Raw genomic sequence first — 25,308 nt, forward strand, 5'->3', positions numbered from 1 at the left:
AGATGGAAAAAAAATTATGAATTAAATAAAAAAGGTCCCAAGATGGATCCCTGTGGTATGCTGGAGTATACAGGCAGGTATTCACAATAGTCGGCATGTTGCAGTTGTCCAAATAACCCGTTGGTGATCCATATGGACAAAATGATTGAAACTCTATTTCCTAAGTGTTTTAGCTATAGATTTATGTGAAACCGTGTTAAAAGCTTTTGCTAAATTGATAAACACTATACCAGCAGACACTGATGAATCCGAAGCAAGGATGACTTGATCATAAAACCCTACTAGGTTGGTTCTGTTGGTCATGTTGATCTCCATCCATGTTGGTATAAATCATAATTAGTATCATGCTCACCTTTGAACTGCATATTCTTAATACAATAAAGAAGACTCACTTCAAACTAGGGAAACTATACCGTCACAAACGTTATCTGGACAACCACACTAAAATTAAACTGGCCACTACCCTACCCATCCCTTCCCTACTGTACAGCAGTGCCATTTTTACAAACCTTCACTCATCACTTAGCAATAAAATGCAATCCTGCTATTTTAAAATAGCAAAATTCGCCTCTGGGTAAAAGTAACCATACCCACCACTGCCATGTCATCTCGGAATTGAACTGACTTGAATTCTCCAATTATCTCAACTACACCCAACTGACTGTTGTGCATAAACTTATTTTCAAACCCAACTCCTGCCTTGCACTCTGCTCCATTCTTCATGCATATACTCCAAAAAGAGCCCTCAGATCCTCTAACAAAATGCTTTTAAATGTAACCAAACAAAAGAGCTGGACAAAGTCTATACTCCTATTACATAGCTAAACTCTGGAATTCCCTACCGCAGATTGAGTGTTTCAAAAACTTTAAATCAGCATTAAAAAGCCACTATCTGGATAACCCACATTGCTCCTGTAAAATCAGTAAATCACCTTAATATTGTTTTTTCTTACTAACTAAACAAAAATGAGATGATATATGGCAAACCACATAAATGTATCCTTCAACATCTACTATAATACATCTCTGCATTTATTAGACAAATTCTGTCTTAAAGTATACTGTCCAAAAATTGTTTTCCTTTTAAATAAACACAGCTTAATTTGTCTTGTACATAGGCAGCCTTTTGCATACAAACATTATTATGTTATATTATATTTGTAATTTTCATCTAACTTGCGTTGTACGTTTCCTGTAACATATGTAATCTATGTACTATCTTGTTAAATCTGTAATTATTTGCAGAGCTTTTCTCCCCCGGGCCTCCATTAAAAATGGGTTATTTGACCCAGTTGACTTTCCCGGTCAATAAATAAATAAATAATGATTTGCTGAGTCCAGTAATAATTGTGGTGTATACTTTTCAAAACATTTACAAAGAATGGAAGTCTGACTGATAGGCCTATGATTAGACATTTACAGTTTATAATTTGTCACCCTTTTTATATATATAGGTGATGCTATGGACTTTCTCCATAATGAATGCACTATTCAGTTTGAAATTAACTTATTAAAGTGTACATCTGGTAAAACTTCTGTATTCCAGATGCGAGTACAACTGGAACATGATCAGGTCCCATATATGTTTTGTTAGCAACCCTTTTTCACCCTCTTTGGAAATTAAATCTGTAATAAAGGAAATATTATGATTTAGTGTAACAATATTGGAAAAGGAACTATATCAGAATCTTTATCAGTGTCTGAATGTAAAACATACTTATTTAATTTAGTAACCAAAATCATAGGATCTGATTCTACTTTCTTATTACTGGATAAGGATGACTATCAAAATATTTTAAGTTTATAAATGAATATACTTATGAAATAGTTTTTTATTCCCAAAACTTAGTGTGCTTTTTGTAGCTTGATATTTTTTAAAAGTTTTATTTAATTGATTAATTTTGCCTTATTTTCCAATGATGGTTCATTTCTAAGTTTGAGATAATCTCTTCTTTCTTGTATATGTTTTACGACAATCAGAATCTCACCAAGTAGGGTAAAGTACAGGAATCTGTCTTTCTAGATAATGTTGCTTCTTCCATTACATTGTATAGTAGACTTTCAAGGGTGGAAAAACCACCATCACTGTTACTGGTAGCCTGCTTTGTACAGTCAATTTCTGTTGTGATTTCTTGAGACTTCACTTTTTAAAGTTGTATTTTTTCATAACTCTTGGAATTACTTGTTTACAAGACCTGGTTTCAAAGGATCGAGAACAGTAATCTGACTTCAGTAGCAAAGGACCAACCCCTTAAACGTGTAACTATAGAGACATAGTTTACAATTTACCTTGTGTAGTGTATGTATTCCTCTTGTGGGCTCTGTAACCAGTTGTGTTAGTTTAAACTTGGCAATACATCTTGATCAATTATTTTACTTAATAATTGACAATTAATAGTGAGTGCTGATTGCCAGAGCCTTTTCTCCAAACCATGTAGCTTAAGACAAATGAAAACCATAGAAATAGAGCCAATTGGTTCAAAACTAATTTAAGGCTTGGTGTTTAATAAATGGTGTGCAGTACTGTCTGAGTTCTTAAGCATGCTATAAACAGTGTTAACTGATTTCAGTACTAGGTCATGTAGGTCCCCTTTCCAAGATTTTATAAAACTAAATATGGAATTCAAAGACTTTTCTAATTCTTTTTGACTTGAGTAGAATTAACACATATTTTGCCTTCAATAATTCCACATAATTCCCTTACAGGTTCATAAGTAAGTACTAGATTAAAATCAAAAATATCCAAAGGCAACCATGCAGTGAAGAAATATCTATTTAGTTAGCCCTTTTGACCAAAGTCTTCATCGGAATAAAAAAACGCCTTTCCATCCACATTTAAATACCTATGCCAAATGAAAAAGTCCAGGGAACATCTCAAAATTCACGTCAGCCTGCACAGATGACAATTATAAAAACATTTATATAAAAAAAAAAAAAAAAAATTAATACGTATGGTGTCATTTAAACCAAGCTTTTTATCAGTGTAAGGGCATTATGACTGTGACTCTTTGGGGCTTATTTATATTGCCATATACTCAGGATGTTCTTCATTTTATGTAGGCATGACTAAGAGAAAATTAAGAGCTAGAATTAAAGAACATCTATATGCTATGATAAGTAAAGATGACAATAATGCACTTTATAACCATACTTTAACGTGATATTTACAAAAAAGTTTTATTGTCTGTATTTGAAACAGTTCCTAAAATTATGTATGGGGGTGATTACAAGAAATCTGTGTTAAAAGGGATACATTATGGCAGTTAAGATTACAGACTGAAAAGCCTGGTTTAAATGAAACCATGTGTATTAAATGCTTTTTATAAATGTCATCTGTGCAGGGTGACGTGAATTTGAGATGTTCTCTGGATTTTTTTATAAAGGTTTTCATTGGATATTCTTAATTGAAATGGGTGTTTTATGTGGATGGAAAGGTGTTTTTTATTCTGATGAAGACTTTGGTCAAAAGCACTAAATAATTAGATATTGCTTCACTGCGTGGTTGCCTTTGGATGTTTTTGGTTTGGATTTGGGCTTTATACATCTGTGGGATTTGGTGTTTTTTTAAGTACTAGATTAGCTGCCCTTGCTGGCCTTAATGTGGTAGACTTTGTACAACCACTTTTTCCATCAGTAGGAATGTTTAAAAACATTAACTTCACAGCGCATCAGAAAATTATACCATATTAAGTCATTTAAGGTATCCAGTATACAAGACCTAACTAAAATTGTTAGAAGACTGAAGAAATCGCAAACTGGAAAAAATAAAAGAAAAAAAATGTATACACTTGCACTGGCTAAAATTAATTTTCAGACCCAAAATAACTTCCTAGAACATATACTTTTTTTCAGATAATATGAACACACAGTCATTACACTGATGTCACTTAGATAACTCCTACACTAGTTTACAAATAAATTGCAGACCAATACAAATGCAGTGTGAACCTTCTTATAAACTTAAGCTCCAACACACTCCACAATAGATACAAGTATATAAAGTACATACACAGTGGTGATTACTATAGTAAATAATAGTGTGTAGACACTGTAATAAATAAGTGTGTAGTCATATAAACTAAATGAAGAGTCATTACCAAAATTAGATGTAAAACAAAGTTCATGCACGGTAATAGTTACACTATTAAATAAAAAAAAAATTACAAGAACATGTACTTGTATTTTAGTAAGCATGCAGATAATCTGTGTTCTGAAGCCACTGTAATAACTCTTGCTCAAGTTCTCAAATTACAACCCAAATAGTGTGTGTAGTGACCAACCAATAAGCTTAAGCTTCAAAATACTCAGCAATAAAATATGAAGATGTTAAATACATCCACAGTACATGCTAAATAAAATAAAAATTTGTGGAGACTTATACTGGATAAAGAGTACTTCTTGATCTAGGAAATAACTTAAGACAATGTCTGATTGTAGAAGGTGCCTCTTATGGTGGGTGGAGCCTGTTATCCAAATGAGGAATTTCAAGACAAATTAAAATAATAAGTAATGTGCATTCCCCTACATCTTAAGAAAGATGGGGAGAATATCCAAAGGAAAATAAACAAGTGTCAGCTTTGTGCTCTTAAAAGGCACAGTGTTAGGCCCAAAAAAGAAAAATATATTCCAAATCATAGCATTTAATAAAATAGCAAAAGGGTAGGATGATGAACAGCTGTTGTTTCCATCTGGTACAGAGTGAGAAGAGGTTAGAATGTGTCAGTAAGTGCCTTTCTAAGTCAATTGCAAACTATATTATTCCCATAGGAAAATAGTCTTCTAGAAGACCACTTCACCATAGGTGTGACTGCATCCACTGCTTGCTTCTGAGCTGTATTGATTGCAGACATCAGTTCACGGTTTCACCATGCATTATTGTTTAAGCCATGTTTCCAAGAGTTGAGGCCTCCTTTAACATCTTGGTATTTCTAGGACGTCTTTGAGACATACATTGTGGTTGTCATCGTTTCCTTCCATTCTTAAGCGTTTTAGTACTTGGGAATCATTTAAAGCTGCAGACCATGAAGAATCCATACCATTACATAAGAGATGTTTTTATCACATTGACTGAGCTATGTGGGGATGCTGTGGTCTGCATTTTTCAAGTCTTTTTGCACTAGGCTCTTCTAATTTTCCACAAATTCTGGGAATTGCTGCTGGAAACTACAGCACTACCGCTTGCTTTAGAAACATTTCTTTCAGTACTGCACAAAGGACCATGACTCTGTAGCCAAGTCCCTTTGACCTTCAGTCTGTACATGAGACGTCACTAATGTCACTTCCTGCACTTTGTTCTCAGGTGCATTCGCCTTTCAGAATGAAAATTTTGAAGTGTGGAATTTCCTCAGTGGCTTGGTCAAAATTCCTGTGGTCAGCGTAAGTACACCACTGAAAAGTGATCACAAATCTAGTGGGATCTACCCAATCATTAAAGTAAAGAAACAAACAAACTCAGATGAGCTGTTCTGCATACCAGATTACTCTTCAACCGTAGATCCACAAGAGAGATTCTGCATTGCGTATGTGTACCCAGTAATGCAAAAGAGGTGTACTACATCATAGAAGTACTCTGCAACAAAAATCCTACTATGATATTCATACCATAGACATACTATAGGTTCATAGGTTGGTACTAGGCTAACGGCCCTAGGGCCTATACAAGCCTAGCCATAACAATTCCCTGGATATTTCTTCCCAGAATATTTATTTCCCTGGTCCCCTGTCTAGCAAGGTGACTTGACATGATCCCTGGGGTGAATTTCCTATCTCCCATCCAATCGTCAAGGTTCTTTTTGAAGAGAGCTAAACAGGCACTCAGCTTGACATGTATGGGCAGTCTATTCCAGTATAAGGGGAGTCTCTGGGTCAGGAACCTATCCCTCCAGCATGTTTTGTTTATTGTGATGACAAGGTTTAAATCCCTGGAGCGTGTGGCTCTGAGGGATTGGGATTTCTTTAAGTGTAGCATGTCCAACAGCACTGGGTTTGATATGGCCTTGTATGTTGAGCAGAGGTCGCCTCTGAGTAGACAGAGTATAACTGGAGTTTTTCTAGTTGGTCAGCATAGGGCATCTGCTTTAGGCCTGTGATTCTTTTAGTGAGGTATTTATGTGGCCTTTCCAGTTGTTGCAGATGTCTTGGGGTACATACCAAATGGGACATTGTACTCTATAATGGGTCTAATGAGGGATGAGTACAGTGGGACAATGACCTCCTTTTTTCTGGTTGAAAAGCCCTTAGTGATGAGGTGTGCCACATAGAAGGATTTCCTGACTGTTGTGGCGATGTGGTTATCGAAGGTGAGACAGTTGTTCACCAAACATTTTGTAGAATGTATTTCCAGCTGAACCCAAGGGACCTATGCAAGCCATTTTGTATTTCAGATACAGATATCCCTAATCTTCACATCCAGAAAACTATTGCACATCAACAATCTTTCTAAACCATGTAGATTCATGAGTCATTCTGTTATGGACCGACAACACCATCAACTAAAGTATTCTATTCTGACATTAACATTTACTCTCCAAGCCTGCAGGAACAAATTTCAGTGATATATTTCCTTTTCACAGAGACTTGTTCAAACTGTTTAGCATCCTAGACCTGTTCCCCAGTCATCTAGGTCAACCTGTGCCATTATTTGTCACAGAGCTGTTTCCCCAGCAGTGTATACCCTCACATGTCAGTTTACACCATATATCTTTAACTGCATTTTGGACACTGACTTAAAACTGAGCCATTGCATAATTTCTAATTGCTGTTTCATTAGAAATTCTTAGATGTTGTCAATTTAATCTGACCAGAGATATTTGCTTGTTTGTCTAATCTCTCATTTGTTAACCAGATAAGCATATTGGTTCAAAACTTGTTCAGGGACAAGCTAGCCCTTAAGGCTGAGCCAGATGCATCAAAAAAAAAAAGTGAACTACAAATATATAACAAATAAAGTGTTAGTTATATACATATTTGCATTTTGGGGTTTATATTATAACGTTGAAGCCTCAAAACTTTGAACGTTATTACATCAAATCCGAAACCTCAAACACTGACAATATCAAAGCCCACGGAACATCAAATTCTTCCCCAGGGCAAGAATTCGGTGGGCCGTTTCTGCAGCTTCGCTATTTCCTCTACTGGTGGTGCGCTCTCGGAGTTGGTATATTTAAGTAGGGGTGTCGGGGGCGGTGTGAGGGGGTGAAGCCCCCTACATTAGAAATAGTTTTTGTTGTGCATGTGTTGTGTGTGTGTGTTTCTCAGAACAGCAAAATTTTCCCTGGGAAAAAATTTGCTGTTCTGAGTTTTCGATGTTATCACGTTTCAAACTTCCAAGTTCGAGCTTATCGTGTTCGATGTTTTGGAAGTTTGATTATGTGATATAAACCCGCATTTTATGGAGGCAAGAATACAATCTCAGCAAGTGAAGAACAAGATGCACAGCACTCAGAAGAATTATTAAAAATACAAATATAAATTGTGAACAATATGATATGTTTAATTAACCAAAACATCCTGCTTATATGAAGCAAACACATTTATATTCTTTTGCAAGATGTCCGCTAAGCCTTTATTCAACTCTTGAAGATTTTCTATTGAAGTAATTTTGATAGGGAGACTTGTGATGCCAGGACAAGTTTAATGAAAGATTATTCACAACTTCAGTAAGTAAATTGAAGTCTGTGGAGTTTAATGCTCTCTCTTGTTTCATAAACACTAATTTACCTCAAGTAACAGTAGCTTATTTGTAACAGGTGACTGGTACTGCTCATGAAATAATTTAATAGAGCATTTAGTAAAAAGACCTTGCAAATTCATATTTGGCTTTTTGAATTATATTGCTATGATGTTCATTGTTGTTAGCTAGATAAATGAACCTTAATGTTTTATCCTCAGTATTCTGAAAAAAATGCAGTAGTATGTGCTAATTAGCAAGCTATATTCTAAGCTAGGTATTACAGCATTAATAGCAGTGTACTGCAGATATTGGATGACGATATAGTTGAGGTTCTATTGGCAACTCTTTATTGTACACCATAGAAGTTGCTAGTTCGTTTTGAACTTGAAAACTTAGTCTGGTTAAATAAAACCCAATGTCTTTTGCTCAGTAGAATCAGGAAGTAGATTAGTAGGATTATTTTATGCTCAGATGGGATTATTTTGTATTAGAGGTCACAACAGTCAATTCTTTGAGTTGATTTGGAATTGTTGCTCAACTTGGTGTTCTTTTGAATGAAGAATTGGGGCTAGTAATTGTTTTGTGCATCTATGGACAATGTTAACAGCATTTAATGTGAGACTGTATTGTGCAACTTCCTGCTATAAATCATACAAAGTGAAAATCATATCTGACATGAAGGGAAGCCTTGAGGAACACAACTGAGAAACCTAGTAACAGATATGGAGTTGTACATACTACTGCAAATGTTTCTTTGCGAGGTAGATTTTGAACAAAAAATAAAAAAACTATATATCAATAGAGAAACCATTTTTGTAAGTTTCTCTAACAAAAGAGAAGGGTTGCTGTAGTACTGTTTTTTCATTGTAAAAAGAAATGAAATTTGTATTTGGTACTGTACTAAATCTCTTAATTGAAAGCATACTGTATACACCAGCAGAACCTGATTGGCATCCTCTGTTCCTGTGAGCCAGGTAGTGGCCAAACCACTGTGGTTTCTCTCCGACTCTCTTCCTGTCAGACAGTTACAGGTCCTACTAGTGGGATTGAGCCTACTTTATCCCATAGAACGAAGGGCTGTTTTCTTGTAAGAGCACAGCCTTTCCCATTATATGAGTTTTTGGGAGACCGTATTCTTATCATGAACATCTGGGCTTCTTATCATGAACATCTGGGCTACATGTAGTGGTTTGGTAAAGGCCAAAACGCATTGGACAGTAAAGAACACGCCTTTTCATTTCCACATTTTCTTTATGTTGTCTAACTTTGCATGCCCTGAGATCCATTGTCACTTAATGACTCCTGCTATATGATATAGAGCATCGTTGCATTAGATATTTCTGTTCTGTTCCATCACTGAGGATGTCTTACTAGGTGGTTGTCCCTCTGTTCTTGACAGTCGTACTAGTGGTCTTAGGTCACCGGTGTTGCAGACATATGTTCTACCTTTGTGGTAGTGAGCTGCCCTTCACTCGTTCTGCTACACATGGATAATGTATGGTCACAGTTGATACTGTAATGAACAACAATTCATCTTGAATGTTTCTATATTTTTTTTGTTTCCCAGGAATATTTTTACAGTCTGGAACAATACATTACGGATCAGTTTGCAAAACTACATGAGTTTCTCCATGACCGAGAACAAAAACTCATTCAACAGATTAAGAACAAAGAGGCAAAGAATTTTAAAGTAGTGGAAGAAAGTCTTAAATGCATTAAAGGTAATGTTACATATACCCATGTGCCAGGGCATAATACAGAAGTGGAGGCTCTGAAAGGTGTGGAAGAAAAATCTGGAAACAGTAAAAGTTATACTGTGGTAACTCAGGAAGCACTCTCTGATAAGAATTTGGAGCTACAAAAACAGCAGAAAACTACTGGATTTCTAGCAGTAAGTTTTTTTTTTTTTTTTTTTTTTTTTTTTTTTCTTTGTTAGCATAGAAAAATGAGACAATTTAACCAGAAGTCTGCTTAGTTGTGTATAATAATTAAGTTAATTTGTGTCTTTTAGATTGAAAACATTGTTTGTATTAGTAAATCTGCCTTTATCTTATGTTCATCACTCATGGAAACATTATATAAGAGCAGTCCTACGGATACAATGTTTTGCAGAAGTATATTTGTTGAGGATTAACTACATAAAAGTGAACACTAGATAGGTAATACACAACCCACTGAAACACAAATCAGAGCTATATGTGAAATGTATAGATTTCAAAATATACAAAATACAAGTGCCAGCAGGTGGTCAAAGTCCTGCACACTTACTTCATGGAGGGAATGATCCCCCGTATTTCGTATTAATTAATAAAATACCTCTTGGGTTTTAGTTCATCAGGGAATGTCATATTCACTTGCATGCTCAAAGTAGTAAAGTATGGAACTTTGCTCTTCCCTTCTCACAGTCTGACACATTACAATGTGAAGGAAGATGTTAAAAATTAAAGACGAATATTAGTATTTGGATTTTAAATACATTTTCATTGCAAGCCAGGTTTCTGATTGTTTTAATCTGCTTCAGATAATTTATTTCCTCTTCAGATAATTTATTTCCTGCCAACAGAGCAAGTGTAGAAATGTATTTTTTGGAATTCGAAACTTGTACCAAATATGGAAGGGCATAGATAGAGTCAGGAGATTTTGGTTAGCAACATTAATTCTGCAGTGCTCATTTTTATGAGATCAGTGGCTGCATTTTAATTGTTACAGTAATGTTGCATTTAGTCAGAAATAGTACATAAAATTCATGTTTTACATAGCTCAGGGAGACAGGATTTTGATTTCCTGGTCTCCCATGTATGTGTGCTATGCAATCAATGAGGTTATTATTATTCTCTGAACTGCGTTGTGTGAAAGTTATTTTGCACCATAACAGTTTGATGACGTGGAATCTCGCATTCTTTGAGAGATTTCTCTGCTGCTCCACAGGAAATTGTCATTGAGCCTATTGTGACAGGTTTTCTGTCAGGCAAGTTTCTGTTGTGTCAGTACATAATTTTATTTCTCTCACCTTCAGTAGGGTTTGTAGTCTATACAGCTAAGTTTCACTTATAATCTCTACACTAAATATAATTGTATGTGAATCGGTAAACTGTATTAATCTGTGAAATTGTATGCAAGATTGAATCAGTTAAACTAATAATACAAGTTTAATTAACTGCACACTTCAAGGTTCTGGTAAAAGAAATTACAAGGACAGAGTATCCTTGTCAGAAAGATCCAAAAACCAAATTGAAATGTGATCGATGCAAATAATGTGGGTCTATATTAGATAAACGAAAGTCTATCTAATCGAATGCTCACATGAGCGAAAATTGCGGAACTCGAAACCGCAATTGTGAGATTGCAGTATAGAGAAAATGGGAATATTTGCCCTTTCCTCACTGTAGTGCGATCTCAGAGTTGGAATGTATATAGCGGGGGGTGCAGCCCCCCACAATTGCAGTTTCAAGTTCCTGGCTTTTCGCTCATATGAGCGTTCGATTAGATAAACTTTCCTTTATCTAATATAGACCCAAATAATGTATGTATATAGAAAACAATGACAGAGGTACACTGTGGGACACCATTAGAAGCTGGCTTACTATGGGCAGATATTTTTCCTATAAATCTAAAGTTGTTTACCTTGCCTGTTGTTAGTCATGCACAGCCTTTTATATAGGCAAGACCAACGTTTAACCTTTAGGATTATATTCAAGTAATATATGTACAGATGAGTATGCCCTTTTGCTGTTTTGCCATCAAAACACACTTCAGACATTGCTGATTTGGAAGGATTAGAAGTAATCCCTCCACAACTTTGGGCTACCCATGAAAATGAGTTAAAACTCAACTTTGAAACCTTGTGAGCACCTGCCTATGGTAGTTCAATATCCTTTGTTGGTTGGAGCAGAGAAATGGATCAAACCTGTCACTTTTGCCATAACACAACAAAAGTTCATATAATACTCCTATTTTACCATTTAAGAAACCAAGGAAAAATCCTTATAGATTTGTACATGATTTACAAGCAGCTAATGCAGTAGTACCAACTTTTCCTGTATTCTCCTAACCCTGCCATGACACTTGAGTTCTGTCCCTCAGACACCACAACCTTCTCAGTGATAGAACATTTCATGTGCCTTATTTTCTATCCTTATACATCTGAATACCCAGTATCTGTTTGCATTTACACGTAAAGGACAGCAGTGCACTTGGGCTAGATTATTACGAGAATAAATGGAATCGCCTATCCTTTTCTTTAGGAGGATTCAAATTAAAAAATTAGAATTGCTTCTTTTTGTCAATGGCTCCCATGCTCAAAGAGAAGCTGGAGTAGTTGTAGCCACCTTTTCCATTTGTATTCTGGACAGAATTTCATTACTCGGACAGTTACGTGGAAAAGAGTCTGCTCAAACAGCTGAACTTGTGGCTATTACTGAAGCCTGTGAAATTGCCAAAGGGATGTCTGTTACTGTTTTTACAGACTCATGCTATGCTTAGGAGGTAGTTCATGATTTTGGGACACTCTGGAGAAACTTCATCAGGAACTGCTATTAAAATGCTGCTTTTGTTCATGAACTACTAAATGTCTTATTGTGGGTCTGTATTATGTTATCAAAAAGACAGGTCAGCAAACTGCACTTACATTGAAAATACCTATCAGCGAACTGTTCATAGTGAGATTGAGGTACAGTGAAGGTAAAGAAATCTGCCCATTCTTCACTGTAGTGCGATCTTAGAGTTGGTATATATAATTAGTGTTGGGGGGGGGGTCACCCCCCACAACAGCGAATTCACTAAACGGCATTTTCAATGTAAGTGCCATTCGCTGACCTGTCTTTTTGATAATACAATATAGACCCCCATATTGTTACCAAAGAAACTAGCAGTAGTCAAATTTGCCATGCATAAAAATGACAATTTTTTTTTATCTGTAGAGGTAATAGTTTTGCAGATATGACAGAAGGACAAGCTGCAGTGTCCTATCTCATTCAGGCTTCTCCTGTATTTATGTAGTTTTTACAGCGCATCCTTAAAGGTTACCAAATGTCTTCTCCTTTAGTAGCTGACTTGGCAGAAGGACATTTCAAAAGAATGGTGGGTTCTGATTGGTGGAGCTGAAGCAGAGTGAGAGAAGAATGCAGGTGCACGAAAGATACAGAATCGGTGATCATGAAATGGCAAGAACCATGTTCTAACATTTTCTCTGAATCCTACAGGAACAAACTCTTAAAAGGCCAGTAGCTTGTAGCTGAATGAGAATGGAAGATAAACTAACCAGTGAAATTAAAGTGGTGAAAATAGTTTTAAACGTGAACACCGTCCCAACAGCTACAGTATTAAAACTAAATACACACAGAATTTTATTAGCTAAAAGCTAGTATGAGGGAAGTTTTTAAACAGCTAGTTAAAAGTGGAAGTTTAATTGAATGGATACATATTTTTTCTACAATTGGGGGAATGGAGAGAAGAGAGATAGTAAATTATTTTAGTGTGTAACCACAGGTAGCATGTGCATTAACATAGTCTGTCTTATTTTTATGTTAGAAATGCCTTTGTGTGCAGCTGTCAATTTGGAACAATTGCCGTCTGGAATGGTTGGATTTTGTCTTTGAAAATGTATGCAGTTTTGTGTGTTTTGTTTATTTTAAAGGTAGAAGATGGTTATAGAGTAATTCATTTTCTGAAGACTGTGACATGCACTCAGAATGTGCAGATGGCAACCATTAATGTGTATACATATGTTACCAGACAGAAGCATACATTTGAAGGAAGTATTGTACATTATTCATGAGAGTAATGTTTACTTAATCGAAGTATTGTACATTATTCATGAGAGTAATGTTTACTTAATCGAAGTATTGTACATTATTCATGAGAGTAATGTTTACTTAATCGAAGTATTGTACATTATCCATGAGAGTAATGTTTACTTAATCGAAGTATTGTACATTATTCATGAGAGTAATGTTTACTTAATCGAATGGCTTCTTAGCCAGTTTTAACATAAAGTATTTATTGATTTTTGTAGGGTGTAAAAGCAATGTTCCTGGAGTTGCATTTGGACAGAAATGGACATGTGACCTTAGGGAAGATCTCGAGCAGAATGTCAGGGACATAGGTAAAGGGGGAGTGATTTTATTAATAGGAAGCGGTGGTACATTTGTGATAGAAGAGGGAAGCAAAAACTAGTGGCAGATTTGTGACGCACAAGAACTACTAGCAAGGACATAGAAATACGTTGTCATGTTTTAAATTCCCTCTAAGACTCCTGTTAAGCTTAGGAGAATATTGAGAGACATTTACTCCTCGGCATGAAATAGTATTTATGGGTGGAGAATAGAACCTAGTTAATAACGGTGAAGATACAGAAGGTGGCCAAGAAGGCAGACTACAACTAGAAAGGGCAGATTTTTAAGGATGTTTATGAGATTATTTGCTATGAGGGCTGTTTTTTCCAGTAATATCAGTCCAGAGAGAGTTTTTGTATTATTCTGCTAGATATAATAGTTAAGCCGTGCTGGATGGAAAGTATTTATTGCAGATGCATGTTTATTTGATTGAACCCTTTGAGACTCTTCTGATAATTGTAGCTGGTCATTTTCCAATAACGATTAAGGTAATGACACAAAGTAACAAGACAATTCATGTTTAACTACATATCTATTAAAAACAAGAGGAAATTAAGGAATGAGTAATGGGTACAGATCAGAAATGTAGGGGGAAGCTAGACGTTAATCCAGAAGGGTAGCTACTGCTTAGAAATGAAGAGAATGGAATTTAAAAGTGTGTTGCAGATCAGGAAGAAAGAGAAAAGGTGCTAAATTAGATGGGATGGAAAAAGTTTAACTGTTGCAGAATAAGAAGGGAATCTTACGAATCAAGATGTACATCTGCAGAGACTGAGAGAAAATAAGTATCTGTATATGTACATGAATTCATAAAAATTCCTGTTAAGCAGTTATTTTAAGATACAGTCCAGAATATTTGATTACGGCGATTTAAGCAACTGAGAGTAGAAAGAGCAGTAGCAAATCTCCGTGAACACCATGACAAGAAGAATAACTAGACACCTCTGATGAGGTAAAGGCGGTATTTTATGACGATCTGTGTGAGGCAGAGGAGCAGGGAAATCTGGGTACGGTACAACTGGAGGAGCTTGTGGAAGGTTGGGACATGTCAGTGCTGGTGGAATTGGAGATCCAATAACAATCAGAATTGATGGGAAAGATGATATTCTTATAGAAAGTTGGAATTAGGAGTGAAAAAAAATTGGAAGGCATTGTTAAATAACGCTCTAAAAGGGAGAAGTGCCCGAAACATGGATTAAGCAGTGGTGGCCGTATGGATTAAGCAGTGGTGGCTGTGCTACTGAGAAAGGACAACACCTCTGTAACCCCTGTATGCCCTGTGCCATATAGATAATGTTGAGTCAAAATCATGATTATAAACGAATGTGCATATTAGCTAAAAGGAATGGCAAAAATGTTATCAAAACTGATATGTGGATCAATATAGCACTGTGGAAGGGTGACAAACATAGAGCAATGATGATCCCAATACTATTGTTGGCAAGTCTGGATGCAGAGAAAGCATATACAATGCCTGCTGGGACATCATGAGTAGGGCAATTACAGTATATGGATTTCCTAATAACATAGTAAGAGTTGTTAAAGAGGCTATGTAAAGGATCAGAGTCCAGAGTAAGGGTGGGAATGGCTCTTTCAGATAGGTGGTGTTTGGGTAGAGAGGCTCTGCAAGAATGCCCTCTTCCCTGTACTTGTTGGCATTCTATTTGTGGTCATAAGTAAAAGATGACTGTCTCACATATTCAAGGATATAAATGGTTTGGTAGCCAAAAATGCCGTTTTTTTGTTTCCAGATATTGCATTGTATATGACAAATCCAGAACAGGATATCCCAGTATTGAATATTTTGAGACAGTTTCAGGCATTGTCGGGATGTAAAATAAGTGAAGATGAAACAAAGGTCATAGCTGCAAATGATGTGCATTGTGTGAAATTAGTTCAGTGGTAGCCATGTTTATTGTGACATGATGAAATTAAGTACTTGCGTATGTCAGTTTTGGCAACCAAAGATTCAAAGGGTGACCAAGTTGTAGACAGAGACTGGAAAATGATGGTCTTGGATCTGGACAGTGAGTGTGTATTTTATATAGGGTATGTGATGCGCTTTGCCTCACACTCTTGTGTACCTGAATACATGTTAGGTGCTAAACCCAGAAGTGTCATCTTTGAACTTGAACCAAGTTATCTTCGGCCTGCTTACTGTCATTATATGCATCTGTTTTGGGACATCAGTACCTTACAAGTTGTGACTGTGCATCTCTAATGTTGCCACTGATTTCCTACACAAGATCCGTCACTCTTCATCTGATGCTGCTGTTGAGATGTCTTTAAATTTCCTAGCTGAGGGAATCTGACTTGGGATCCCATGTCTTTATATTATGCCACCTTCTCTCTTGTGTTTGGGTCAGCAGGCAAGCATGTTTATTTACCATGTTGTCTAGCTATCTGAAAAGCTTTTCGTCAGCTCTGCCTGAAAAGTACCATGACCTATTCCCTTACTGTAGTCAGTCATGGTCGTTTTTCATCAGGCTTATGATTATGTAGCTAATAAGACATCTGAATAGTGGCTTGTCTGCATTAGTAATAAAAATTTGCTCAATTCAGTCTTCATCTTTCTGTACTGCTGTTGCCATGGATGGCTATGCTTACTTGGTGTCTGGCCTACACTTTACATTGCAGTCAGTCGCTATATATTGAGGATGGGTCTGTATCATATAATCGAAAGTTGACAACGTTGAATGCTCTAAAGAGCGAAAATGCCGGAACTTAAACTCCTCATTGTGGGGGGCTGCACCCCCCCACCCCCAACTAAATATATATTCCAACTTCAAGATTGCACTACAGTGAGGAAAGGGCAAATATTCCAATCTTCAGTGTACTGCAATCTCAGTAACAGAACTTTGAGTTCCAGCGTTTTCGCTCTTTAGAGCGTTCGGCATTGTCAACTTTTGAATATATGATCTATACCCATTGAGGACAGTGGGGCATTTTCATTTACTGTGAAGGTGCTATTTGGATGACAGGAGTAAGGAAAGACCTGAGAGAAAATGTTTACTGGCCCACCCCACAGACTGATATTTTTGTGCATTCTCATATATAGGAGATGACCTGAACCTTGCAGAGCAGAGAACGTGATACATATCTTGGCTATCTGATGGAGGAAATGTAGGAGGATTAACGTAAGAATGCAATGAAACTTACTATTGTTCATTCTGTTAATATTCGGTTATCGCAGCGATTAGTTGACAGGTCTTGGTGCTTCTTTTCACAGAATGTGTAACACATTAGCAGGAAACACATGTGCAAGAGTCGCTACAGAGCAGGAGTCTTTTACTGAGAGGTCTCAGACTTCACAGTACTTCTCACTTCTTCCATGACCTGATAGTAAAGCCGGAGGCCACAGTATTCTCATCATCTGTGCCTTCATGGTACATGGGAAGACATACCATTCCAGGAAAACAAAATCTCATCAGGATGTCCACCCTCATGAGGGCATTTCGTATTAAAAACACAAAAAAAAACAAAAAAACAATGAGCACTTTTCTTGTGTATGCAGATTTAGATAGCACAATCATTGAAGAAGAAAATACAACTTTTATATTTTTGCTCATAGTGATTCCTTAAAAAATATAACTATAGGGAGGATTGTATTTATAAACTGGCAGAAAATATTCTAAAAAGAACAATTCTGTGTAGGAAATGAAAAAGGATTTTTGCCAAAAGGTATGGGTGTAAGTAAGAGTGCAGAAAATGGACAGGATGGGACATGGCTTGATGTAATTGAAGCAGTTTAGCTAAATAACTGTTGTGCTTGGAGGAGATGAATTTGGATGTTGAGGTATTAGAGTGAGAGGAAGCCAAACTAGTGTTTGAAGCATAGGTCAGAGACTCTCTCCCATTTCAGGGACTGATAGTTGAATATAAGCAGAGTAGGAGAGCTGGATATCAGTGATAGGCCAGCCCTGGTGGAGTTTGTGATGGAGCCAGCAACAGACAATGTTACTATGTAAAGAACATAATCAGCACTGCAAATATAGTATTGTAAGTTAACTATAACAACTAGTCTGAACAACTTGGAAAAGTGAACAGATAAATGAAAAGAGCTCAGTGGAAGACGGTTGTAGGGCCCCGACTATGAGACAATGTCCAGACAGTTTAGTACTTTTGCATAGAAGTGCTTTCACAGATGATTTTAGAATTCAGAGAATTCCCCAAAAGTAGAGTGTAGGTGTTACAGATGTGACAAGGAAATTTTCAGCATCTAATTTTGTGATGGGAATATATGGAGTTGTTTGACTTCAACACTTCCGACACAGAGAATTGACAGAAATGTTGGGGAACAAAATTGAAGAATCAAAAGAGATAATTTTTGAGCTGGAGATTAGGATTCAGAATGTCAATAATGACTTAAATTTCATGTTATTGACAGCTAAACGTTAACTGCAGTAATCTGTAAACCAAAGTCTACGCCAGTTGTAATAGAGGTATTGAATATTGTGAAGGAAGTGAAAGAACTGGAAGTTTGTAAACTGCATAAAAGTAAGTGGAAATGAGTTAAACAAACTATTGTTTAACAGGATAAATGAGGACGCAAGCTTGACAGGACCTGAGCAATATAAAGGCATGGAATGAATGATACACATATATTTATTATAATTGTATGTTTTAAGGTATGAAGAGGATAAAAGAAACTGTTCCTGAATTTTTTATTACTGAATGTGAACTCATGCCGCAAGTGAAAACGTGATTAAATAAAGTTGTTTAATTGCAAAGTATGTGTTATACAAATATTTTCTGATTGTTTTGCAAGGTTTTACATTTGTTTCTTCCTTGTCTTCTCACATCCATACACTCTTGCTAACTGTTCATTCCTTATCTTAGCATGTCTCTTGGACATCTGAAAATGTTTTTAACCCACAAGCAGCTGGTCTGCTTTTCTTTAAAGTGACATTTTCATATACCATTGTGACATTGGCTTTTGTAACATAGCCATCTTACTCGTATCTGTTACTAATTCCTTAAGCATTACAAAACTCTCTCTCTGATCATAGCTGCAGTCCCAGATTACAGCTTGCTTCAGCAACTGCCTAAGAGACATTTACCTTAGACAATGATTGATCATTCTAGCCATAGGCATTCATAGGTTCATAGATTAGTACTAGGCTAAGTGCCTTTGTGGGCAATTTTAAGCCTAGCCAATTACCCCATGTCAGAATCAAACCCTGCACCTTTTGTTTGTAAGGCAGACACCTTAACCATTATGCCAATCTTCTACCTAGTTATGGTAAATATTACCATTTTTTTGGCAGTTGGTTGAATTTAGTTTGCCATTCATTATATGATTTACACAACACATTTTATGATGTAGCTAAGCTGTGGCTTGGTGTTGTGCTATTGTAGGATACAATCACATCCTTGGGGAAATCCTTTGGTCATGAATGACTAAAATAACCCACAACCTATCTGGACACTCTGATATAAATTATTGCAGCTGTGCCATATTAAGGATCTTACGGTGGTTTGCTTAAGTAGTATCGCTGCTTATGTATTGCCACCGACTTCTGAATTGCTTATCATGTTGCTTGGTCAGTAGTAGCAGCAACAGGGATGCATGGCAGTTCATTAGTATTAAAAGTTGTTTTATTGTTCAAAATATACGTCTAAACATTATTTTGATGAAGATGCATTGCAGTAATATTGCACTTGAAATCAGCTTTCATAAAACGTTTATTATAGACTACTAACGTACAGAAATTAGTCACATTGTCACATGGTACACATTATATGTACATTAGCTAACCTTACTTTTCTCATTTAGTGAGGGAGCCTGTCAGACATGTAAAGGTGAGGGTTGGTACATTTACAAATGGGAAGTTTAGGTCAATAATGGCATTGACAACATCTTTTTTTTATTCCTAATCATTATTACCTTAACTTGCAAGCTGGTAAACCAGTAAGGGACAAATACACATTTTCACTATTGACCTGGAAGCATTTTCACTATTGACCTGGAAGCAATGTCTGGTTAACTATCTCTTTTAATGTCACAAGTAGCCAAAGCCCAGGAATAGGATGAAGCCAATTATAGCCTTAATCCTCTGCACCAAGCTGCCTGAGGGTTTGCACAGCGTGGGCAGTTTATTACAGTTTAATCCCCAGTCATCTTCTGACTTACTCCTGTCTTTCTGTCAGTGTAAAATGTTCAGGATTCAATGTTATACTGGCAAACTGTAGGTCCAACCAACTTCCTAGGTGTCTGTAATTGTATTAAGTAGTTTCACTTTAAGTTTCGACAATGAACCTGTCTCTCTTTCATCTCTTGATAGTGTTTCCATAGCTTGGTCATCTCTTATGGAAACAATATTTTAAAACAGTTATGGCATATAGAAATTAAATAGTATTCCTGATACTGGCTCCCTGATTAATACATTTTGAATTCAAAGTTAATGGCACACACTAATTTGATAAGAGATGTACTTTTCTACAGACAGTCTGTGTTTGTATACTTATTGAAGTAATCATGAAGCCTCAGTTTAAATTCTGAAAATGAACCTTTTTATCTCTCTGCATTATGTGCCATAACTTAGCCACCCTTGCATAAAAATATTCTGTTTTCAGTACATCTGCAGCATGGTAAATTATGTAGAAATGCGAGTGTTCCTGTTTTTGGCTTGATTCAATAAAGTTTAAATTCAAAGAAGGTGTCTCATTCGATGAAGAAAAAAACATGTTTTATTAAGTCCCACAATAAATCAGTTGTAGACTGAATAGAAATTCAGTTCTTTCAGTCTCCTTGTTTATGGTCAAGGCCCGTTAGTATCTTTTGTGTAAAAAAAAAATCCCCTGAATTTTTTCTAATCTCTTGATATTTGGTTTAGTAAATTGTAAAAACTGGAGCTATACTCAGTGTAAGGGTGGTATCACTGCAAAATATCCCAAATAAATTAAAACTAAGAGTTAGAAGGTCATCTGAAAAAACAATCAGAAAAAAACTAAATAAATTTATTTGTGATATTTTGCAGTCATCCTAATGATAATGGACATCAGCTGGGTATAACGACCCTGTGTTTCTTATGCTTAGTCAAACACTTTGCTTATGCTATGCTGACGAGGTCATAAGGCCGAAATATGCATATCCATGGCTAGTGGGGTTTGGCTTTATTGGCCTGAAATTGTCCATTAAAACGACTTCAAATGTAAAAGTCATGGGCAATCAGAATCGCCATATAGTGGAAACACCTGATGTTCATAAGGGTCATTTGCATATATCCCATGTGCCTCTGTTACAGGAGGTTTGGGAGGTCACTCATGGGAAGTTCTAGCTTGGCTGGAGTTTTCATTTAGTTTTTTCTGATTGTTTTTAAAAATAGGAATAACTGTTGCAGACTGCCATAATAGGTTATATACATGACCAAACCTACAGTTATAGCAGTTTTACCACCGTATGGGTCAAAATATCAGAAAGTTTCCTAATAAAAATACCTGGTAACGCATCTGGATCTGTAGTGCTGTTTATATTGATACTCAGTAATGCTTCTTTAAATAATTTCTATAGACATTTGTGGACAATAAGCCCCATCTAAGTAACATTATGATGACCTGAACCAGATGCAGACAATATTTAATTGTAACCGTTAACAATACCTTTATTGTCTTAGACAGCTGTTTACGAATATAATAACTTGGTTTGAGTACCATTCTGATTCTTTAACTTGTTGGCGTCATTGAAAAAAGCCGTTTATTGTCATTGGCTTTTTGCACCAAATTCTGCTCGTGATGATTTTCTAGCATGTATTTTGCAAGACAGATTTGTACTGGCTCGTTTTCCACTTAGCCTTCATGCAATTTCCATCTCCTTTAGCATAGCAGGATAAAGGTGCAGTTCAAGTAGTGCCTTGCGCACCTGTTTGAGAAGGTAGGAGTGGTGTGGCTCTGCCAGCCTGATTGTTTTTGTGGGGAAGGGGATGGGCATTTGGTATGTCGTGGTACTCATTCCTATTATCTAATCCCCAGTGAAGAGTACAGATGCTGAGGGGAGGGGTAACACAGCCTTAAGGGTATAGTCTACCCACAGAACTAAGGGACATACCCTTGCTGACCTCTGTTTGCACATCAGACTCTGGGATGATTGCCTGCGTGCATAGAGAAGACCGAGCTAAAATGCCTCAACCCCCTAGCCTTGGTTGGGTAATGCCTCCTCTGTGCTCACCTCCCTTATCAAGAAGAACACGAGATCAGGGCTGTCATCTCCTGTAGGGTAAATAGCCTAATGTGGCAGTGGTGAAGTAGAATTTAATGGTTGACAAGGCTAGGGGAAAAAAGAAAAAAATGAGTGTTACTGCCAGTTGTGATATCCCTGTAAAGTTTCCACAGTTTTTTTCATTTCATTGTACAGTTTACCAAGGTAGGCTGTCTCTTGATCCGGCCTTTGCATTATTTATTGTAGCATGTTTATCAAGAATATTTGATAAGAAATCTTGAAAGCCATCCCATGTCTCTATATGACTTGGTTTATGCTGTTCAAGCTGCACTCTGATTTCTTCAATAACGGAATTGTAAACTACATTATAAAAATGTCCTAAATGGCGGCTATACGTAGACTTTGCTTTTTGAAAAATGAGATCACTGTGAACATGTCCTGTTCATAATTAGCTAATGGTGCAATATCCATAAACTAGAAAGGGCAGCAGATGGTCTAGTGGGAAGACATCATCTCCAAACAACAAGTTTGTGTGTTTGAGACCCTTGGGCCTAAACTATTTTTTCGGGGGAGTGGGTTTGACATCATGGTTAAGGTCTTCTTATCACAGACCCAAGGTACAAGGTTTGAGTCTGATCTTGTGCAGTTGGCTAGGCTTAAAATGGGTCTTCAGGGAAGTTAGCCTAGTATTCACCTATGAACCTACGGAAAGCTCAGCACATGGATGAGTAATAACTACATCCACTATGTTAAACTACTGAAAATATTACATTTTGAGAGGAAATAAAATTTGTTAGATTTTCCATGAAGTCAAGTTCATATTGCTTAGAGAGCAGGTTGAGACAGTTGCCAAGGTAACACCATGGTATGTTTTTACACATGAACAGGTTGAGACAGTTGACAAGGTAACACCATGGTACGTTTTTACACATGGACAGGTTGAGACAGTTGACAAGGTAACGCCATGGTACGTCCTTACACATGGCATCAGTCAGGGTACTCGTGTTCTCATATCTATATTTTGAGTTAATTTTGGACCTTTGTAGAAACCCATAATATGATAATCACGTGGAGTATTCACTGAGGAAGAAGTGATTTCACAAGTATTACTACTCATTAAGATTATCGATTATGAAAATATGTGGCATTTGGATCAGTATATTAAGGCTGTGAACTGTAGATGCTGTGGTATGGGGTTTGATTCCCACACCCATCATTTGTCTGCTGTGTGACCTTGAGCAAGTCACTTAACCAGACATTAATCCCAGGTTGTCCCTGTAAAGGTATTTTGTGTCTAGTGGGCCTACCTGCTTAACATATGGATGGCATTATTATTATTACAGATTTCATATCTGTTGTTTATATAAATAAGATACTATGGCATCTGGAATAACATGGCTTGAACTGTGGGGAATTATGTGGTTCAAACCATGTCTCCATGATAACAATGACTTCAATATTCTCCTGAAATACCATATTAACTTCAGTAAACCATATTACATGAGCGTTGTGTAGCTCCCTGTCCTTTTACCCAGTGTTGTGTAGCTCCCTGTCCTTTTACCCCTCTGACCTCATACCATATTACATAATATGAGTGTTGTGTATCTCCCTGTCCTTTTAGCCCTCTGACCTCATAATGTATTACATAGCATGAGTGTTGTGTAGCTCCTTGTCCTTTAGCCCTCTGACCTCATACCATATTACATAGCATGAGTGTTGTGTAGCTCCCTGACCTTTAACCCTCTGACCTCCTACTATATTGCATATCACGAGTATTGTATAGTTCCTTGACCTTTAGCCCTCTGACCTCATGCCACTCACTCTTCTCCCACTCTTAGTCCATCACACTGGCTCAGTGACCTGTGATCTCACCCACCCACAGTTCTGTCTCTGTCCTGTCTCTCTCCTGGTGCATCACATGGTTTAATAAGATGTAGCTTGGCCATCTGATCTCAGCTTCCTCAGTTTTGTCCCACTCCCCAGTGTATTAGATGGGCTGAGGGGTATGTAGCTTAGTCCTCATGTCATGCTTCAGTCCCTTCTCTCCCTCCCTTGAGCTTTCATGCTTTGTGCATTTCATGAGCCCGGTGACTTGTACCTCGGCCCTCTGTTTTCATTCTTTCCATGGTTTTCCCACTGGTGCTGCTGCTGCACTGACCATTGCCCTCTAGTTTACCTTTGTTTTCTCATCTCTCCTCCATTCCCAGTACCACTGCACAGCATAGGCCTATTGCCCCATACTTGGCATCTCTCCACTTCTTGCTGCTGCTTGTAGCATTACCAATGCACCTCATCAGATCAGTACGATTTAGATTATGCATCTGTCTATATCTCACTTTTTCCCCTCCCACTACCATTCTATGACAACAGCACATCACTCTGTAAGTTGGTCACCTGATTTCATCACACCTACTCCCCTTCCACTGCCATTATATAACAATTGTGCATCAGCCTGTAGGTTGTTCATCCCACTCACTCCCCTCCCACTGTTATTGTATAAAACTGGTTCATCACCCTGTAGGTTATTCATCCCACTCCGTCCCCTCCCACTGTTATTGTATAAAACTGGTTCATCACCCTGTAGGTTATTCGTCCCACTCACCCCCTCACAATGTCGTTGTATAACATTGGTGCATGTAGGTTATTCGTCCCACTCACCCCCTCACAATGTGATTGTAGAACGATGATGCATCACTCTAGGTTATTTGTCCCAGTCTCCTCCCTTTCACTGATATTGTATGACAATGGTGCATCACCCTTGGTTTATCCTATTGATTCCCCTCCCACTGCCACTGTATAGTCGGTGGGTCATCCTGTAGGTTATGCATCTGTTCTCATCACACTCAACTCCCTTCCCACTGCCGTTGTATAACAATGGTGTATCACCCTGTACGTTTATTCATCCCATTCACCTCCTCACAATGTCGTTGTATAACATTGGTGCATGTAGGTTATTCATCCCACTCACCCCCTCACAATGTTGTTGTATAACATTGGTGCATGTAGGTTATTCATCCCACTCACCCCCCTCACAATGTCGTTGTATAACATTGGTGCATGTAGGTTGTTCATCCCACTCACCCCCTCCCACTGCCATTGTATAACAATGGTGTATCACCCTGAATGTTGCTCAGCCGACTCACTCCCCTTCCTCTACCAGTGTATAACAATGCTGCATCACCCTGTGGGTTATTGGTGTGTCCTCATCCCACTCATGCCTACCCCACTGCCATTGTATAATAGTGTCTTATGCTGTAGGTTATTCATTTGTACTTTTCCCAAAATGCAGGTATGTCTCAGTTAGTTACATTAACCCCTTGAATTCATACGAGTCTGAGGACTTTACAGGACAACTGGCAGAAACA

The 25,308-nt window shown here is 37.3% G+C and overlaps 1 protein-coding gene across 1 annotated transcript in view; it reads left to right on the forward strand.

The window, feature by feature from the left end:
- Nucleotides 1–25,308, forward strand: part of LOC122813953 (zinc finger protein 480-like) — a 100,143-nt gene that overhangs the window by 60,017 nt on the left and 14,818 nt on the right. Inside the window, exon 3 of the mRNA XM_044086497.1 lies at nt 9,240–9,563. Coding sequence (XP_043942432.1) covers nt 9,240–9,563 — 324 coding nt within the window. The remainder of the gene's footprint in view (nt 1–9,239; nt 9,564–25,308) is intronic.

The sequence above is a fragment of the Protopterus annectens genome, chromosome 10.part0, assembly GCF_019279795.1.
Source record: "Protopterus annectens isolate FY-2018-M chromosome 10.part0, PAN1.0, whole genome shotgun sequence".
Taxonomy (NCBI): Eukaryota; Metazoa; Chordata; order Ceratodontiformes; family Protopteridae; genus Protopterus; species Protopterus annectens.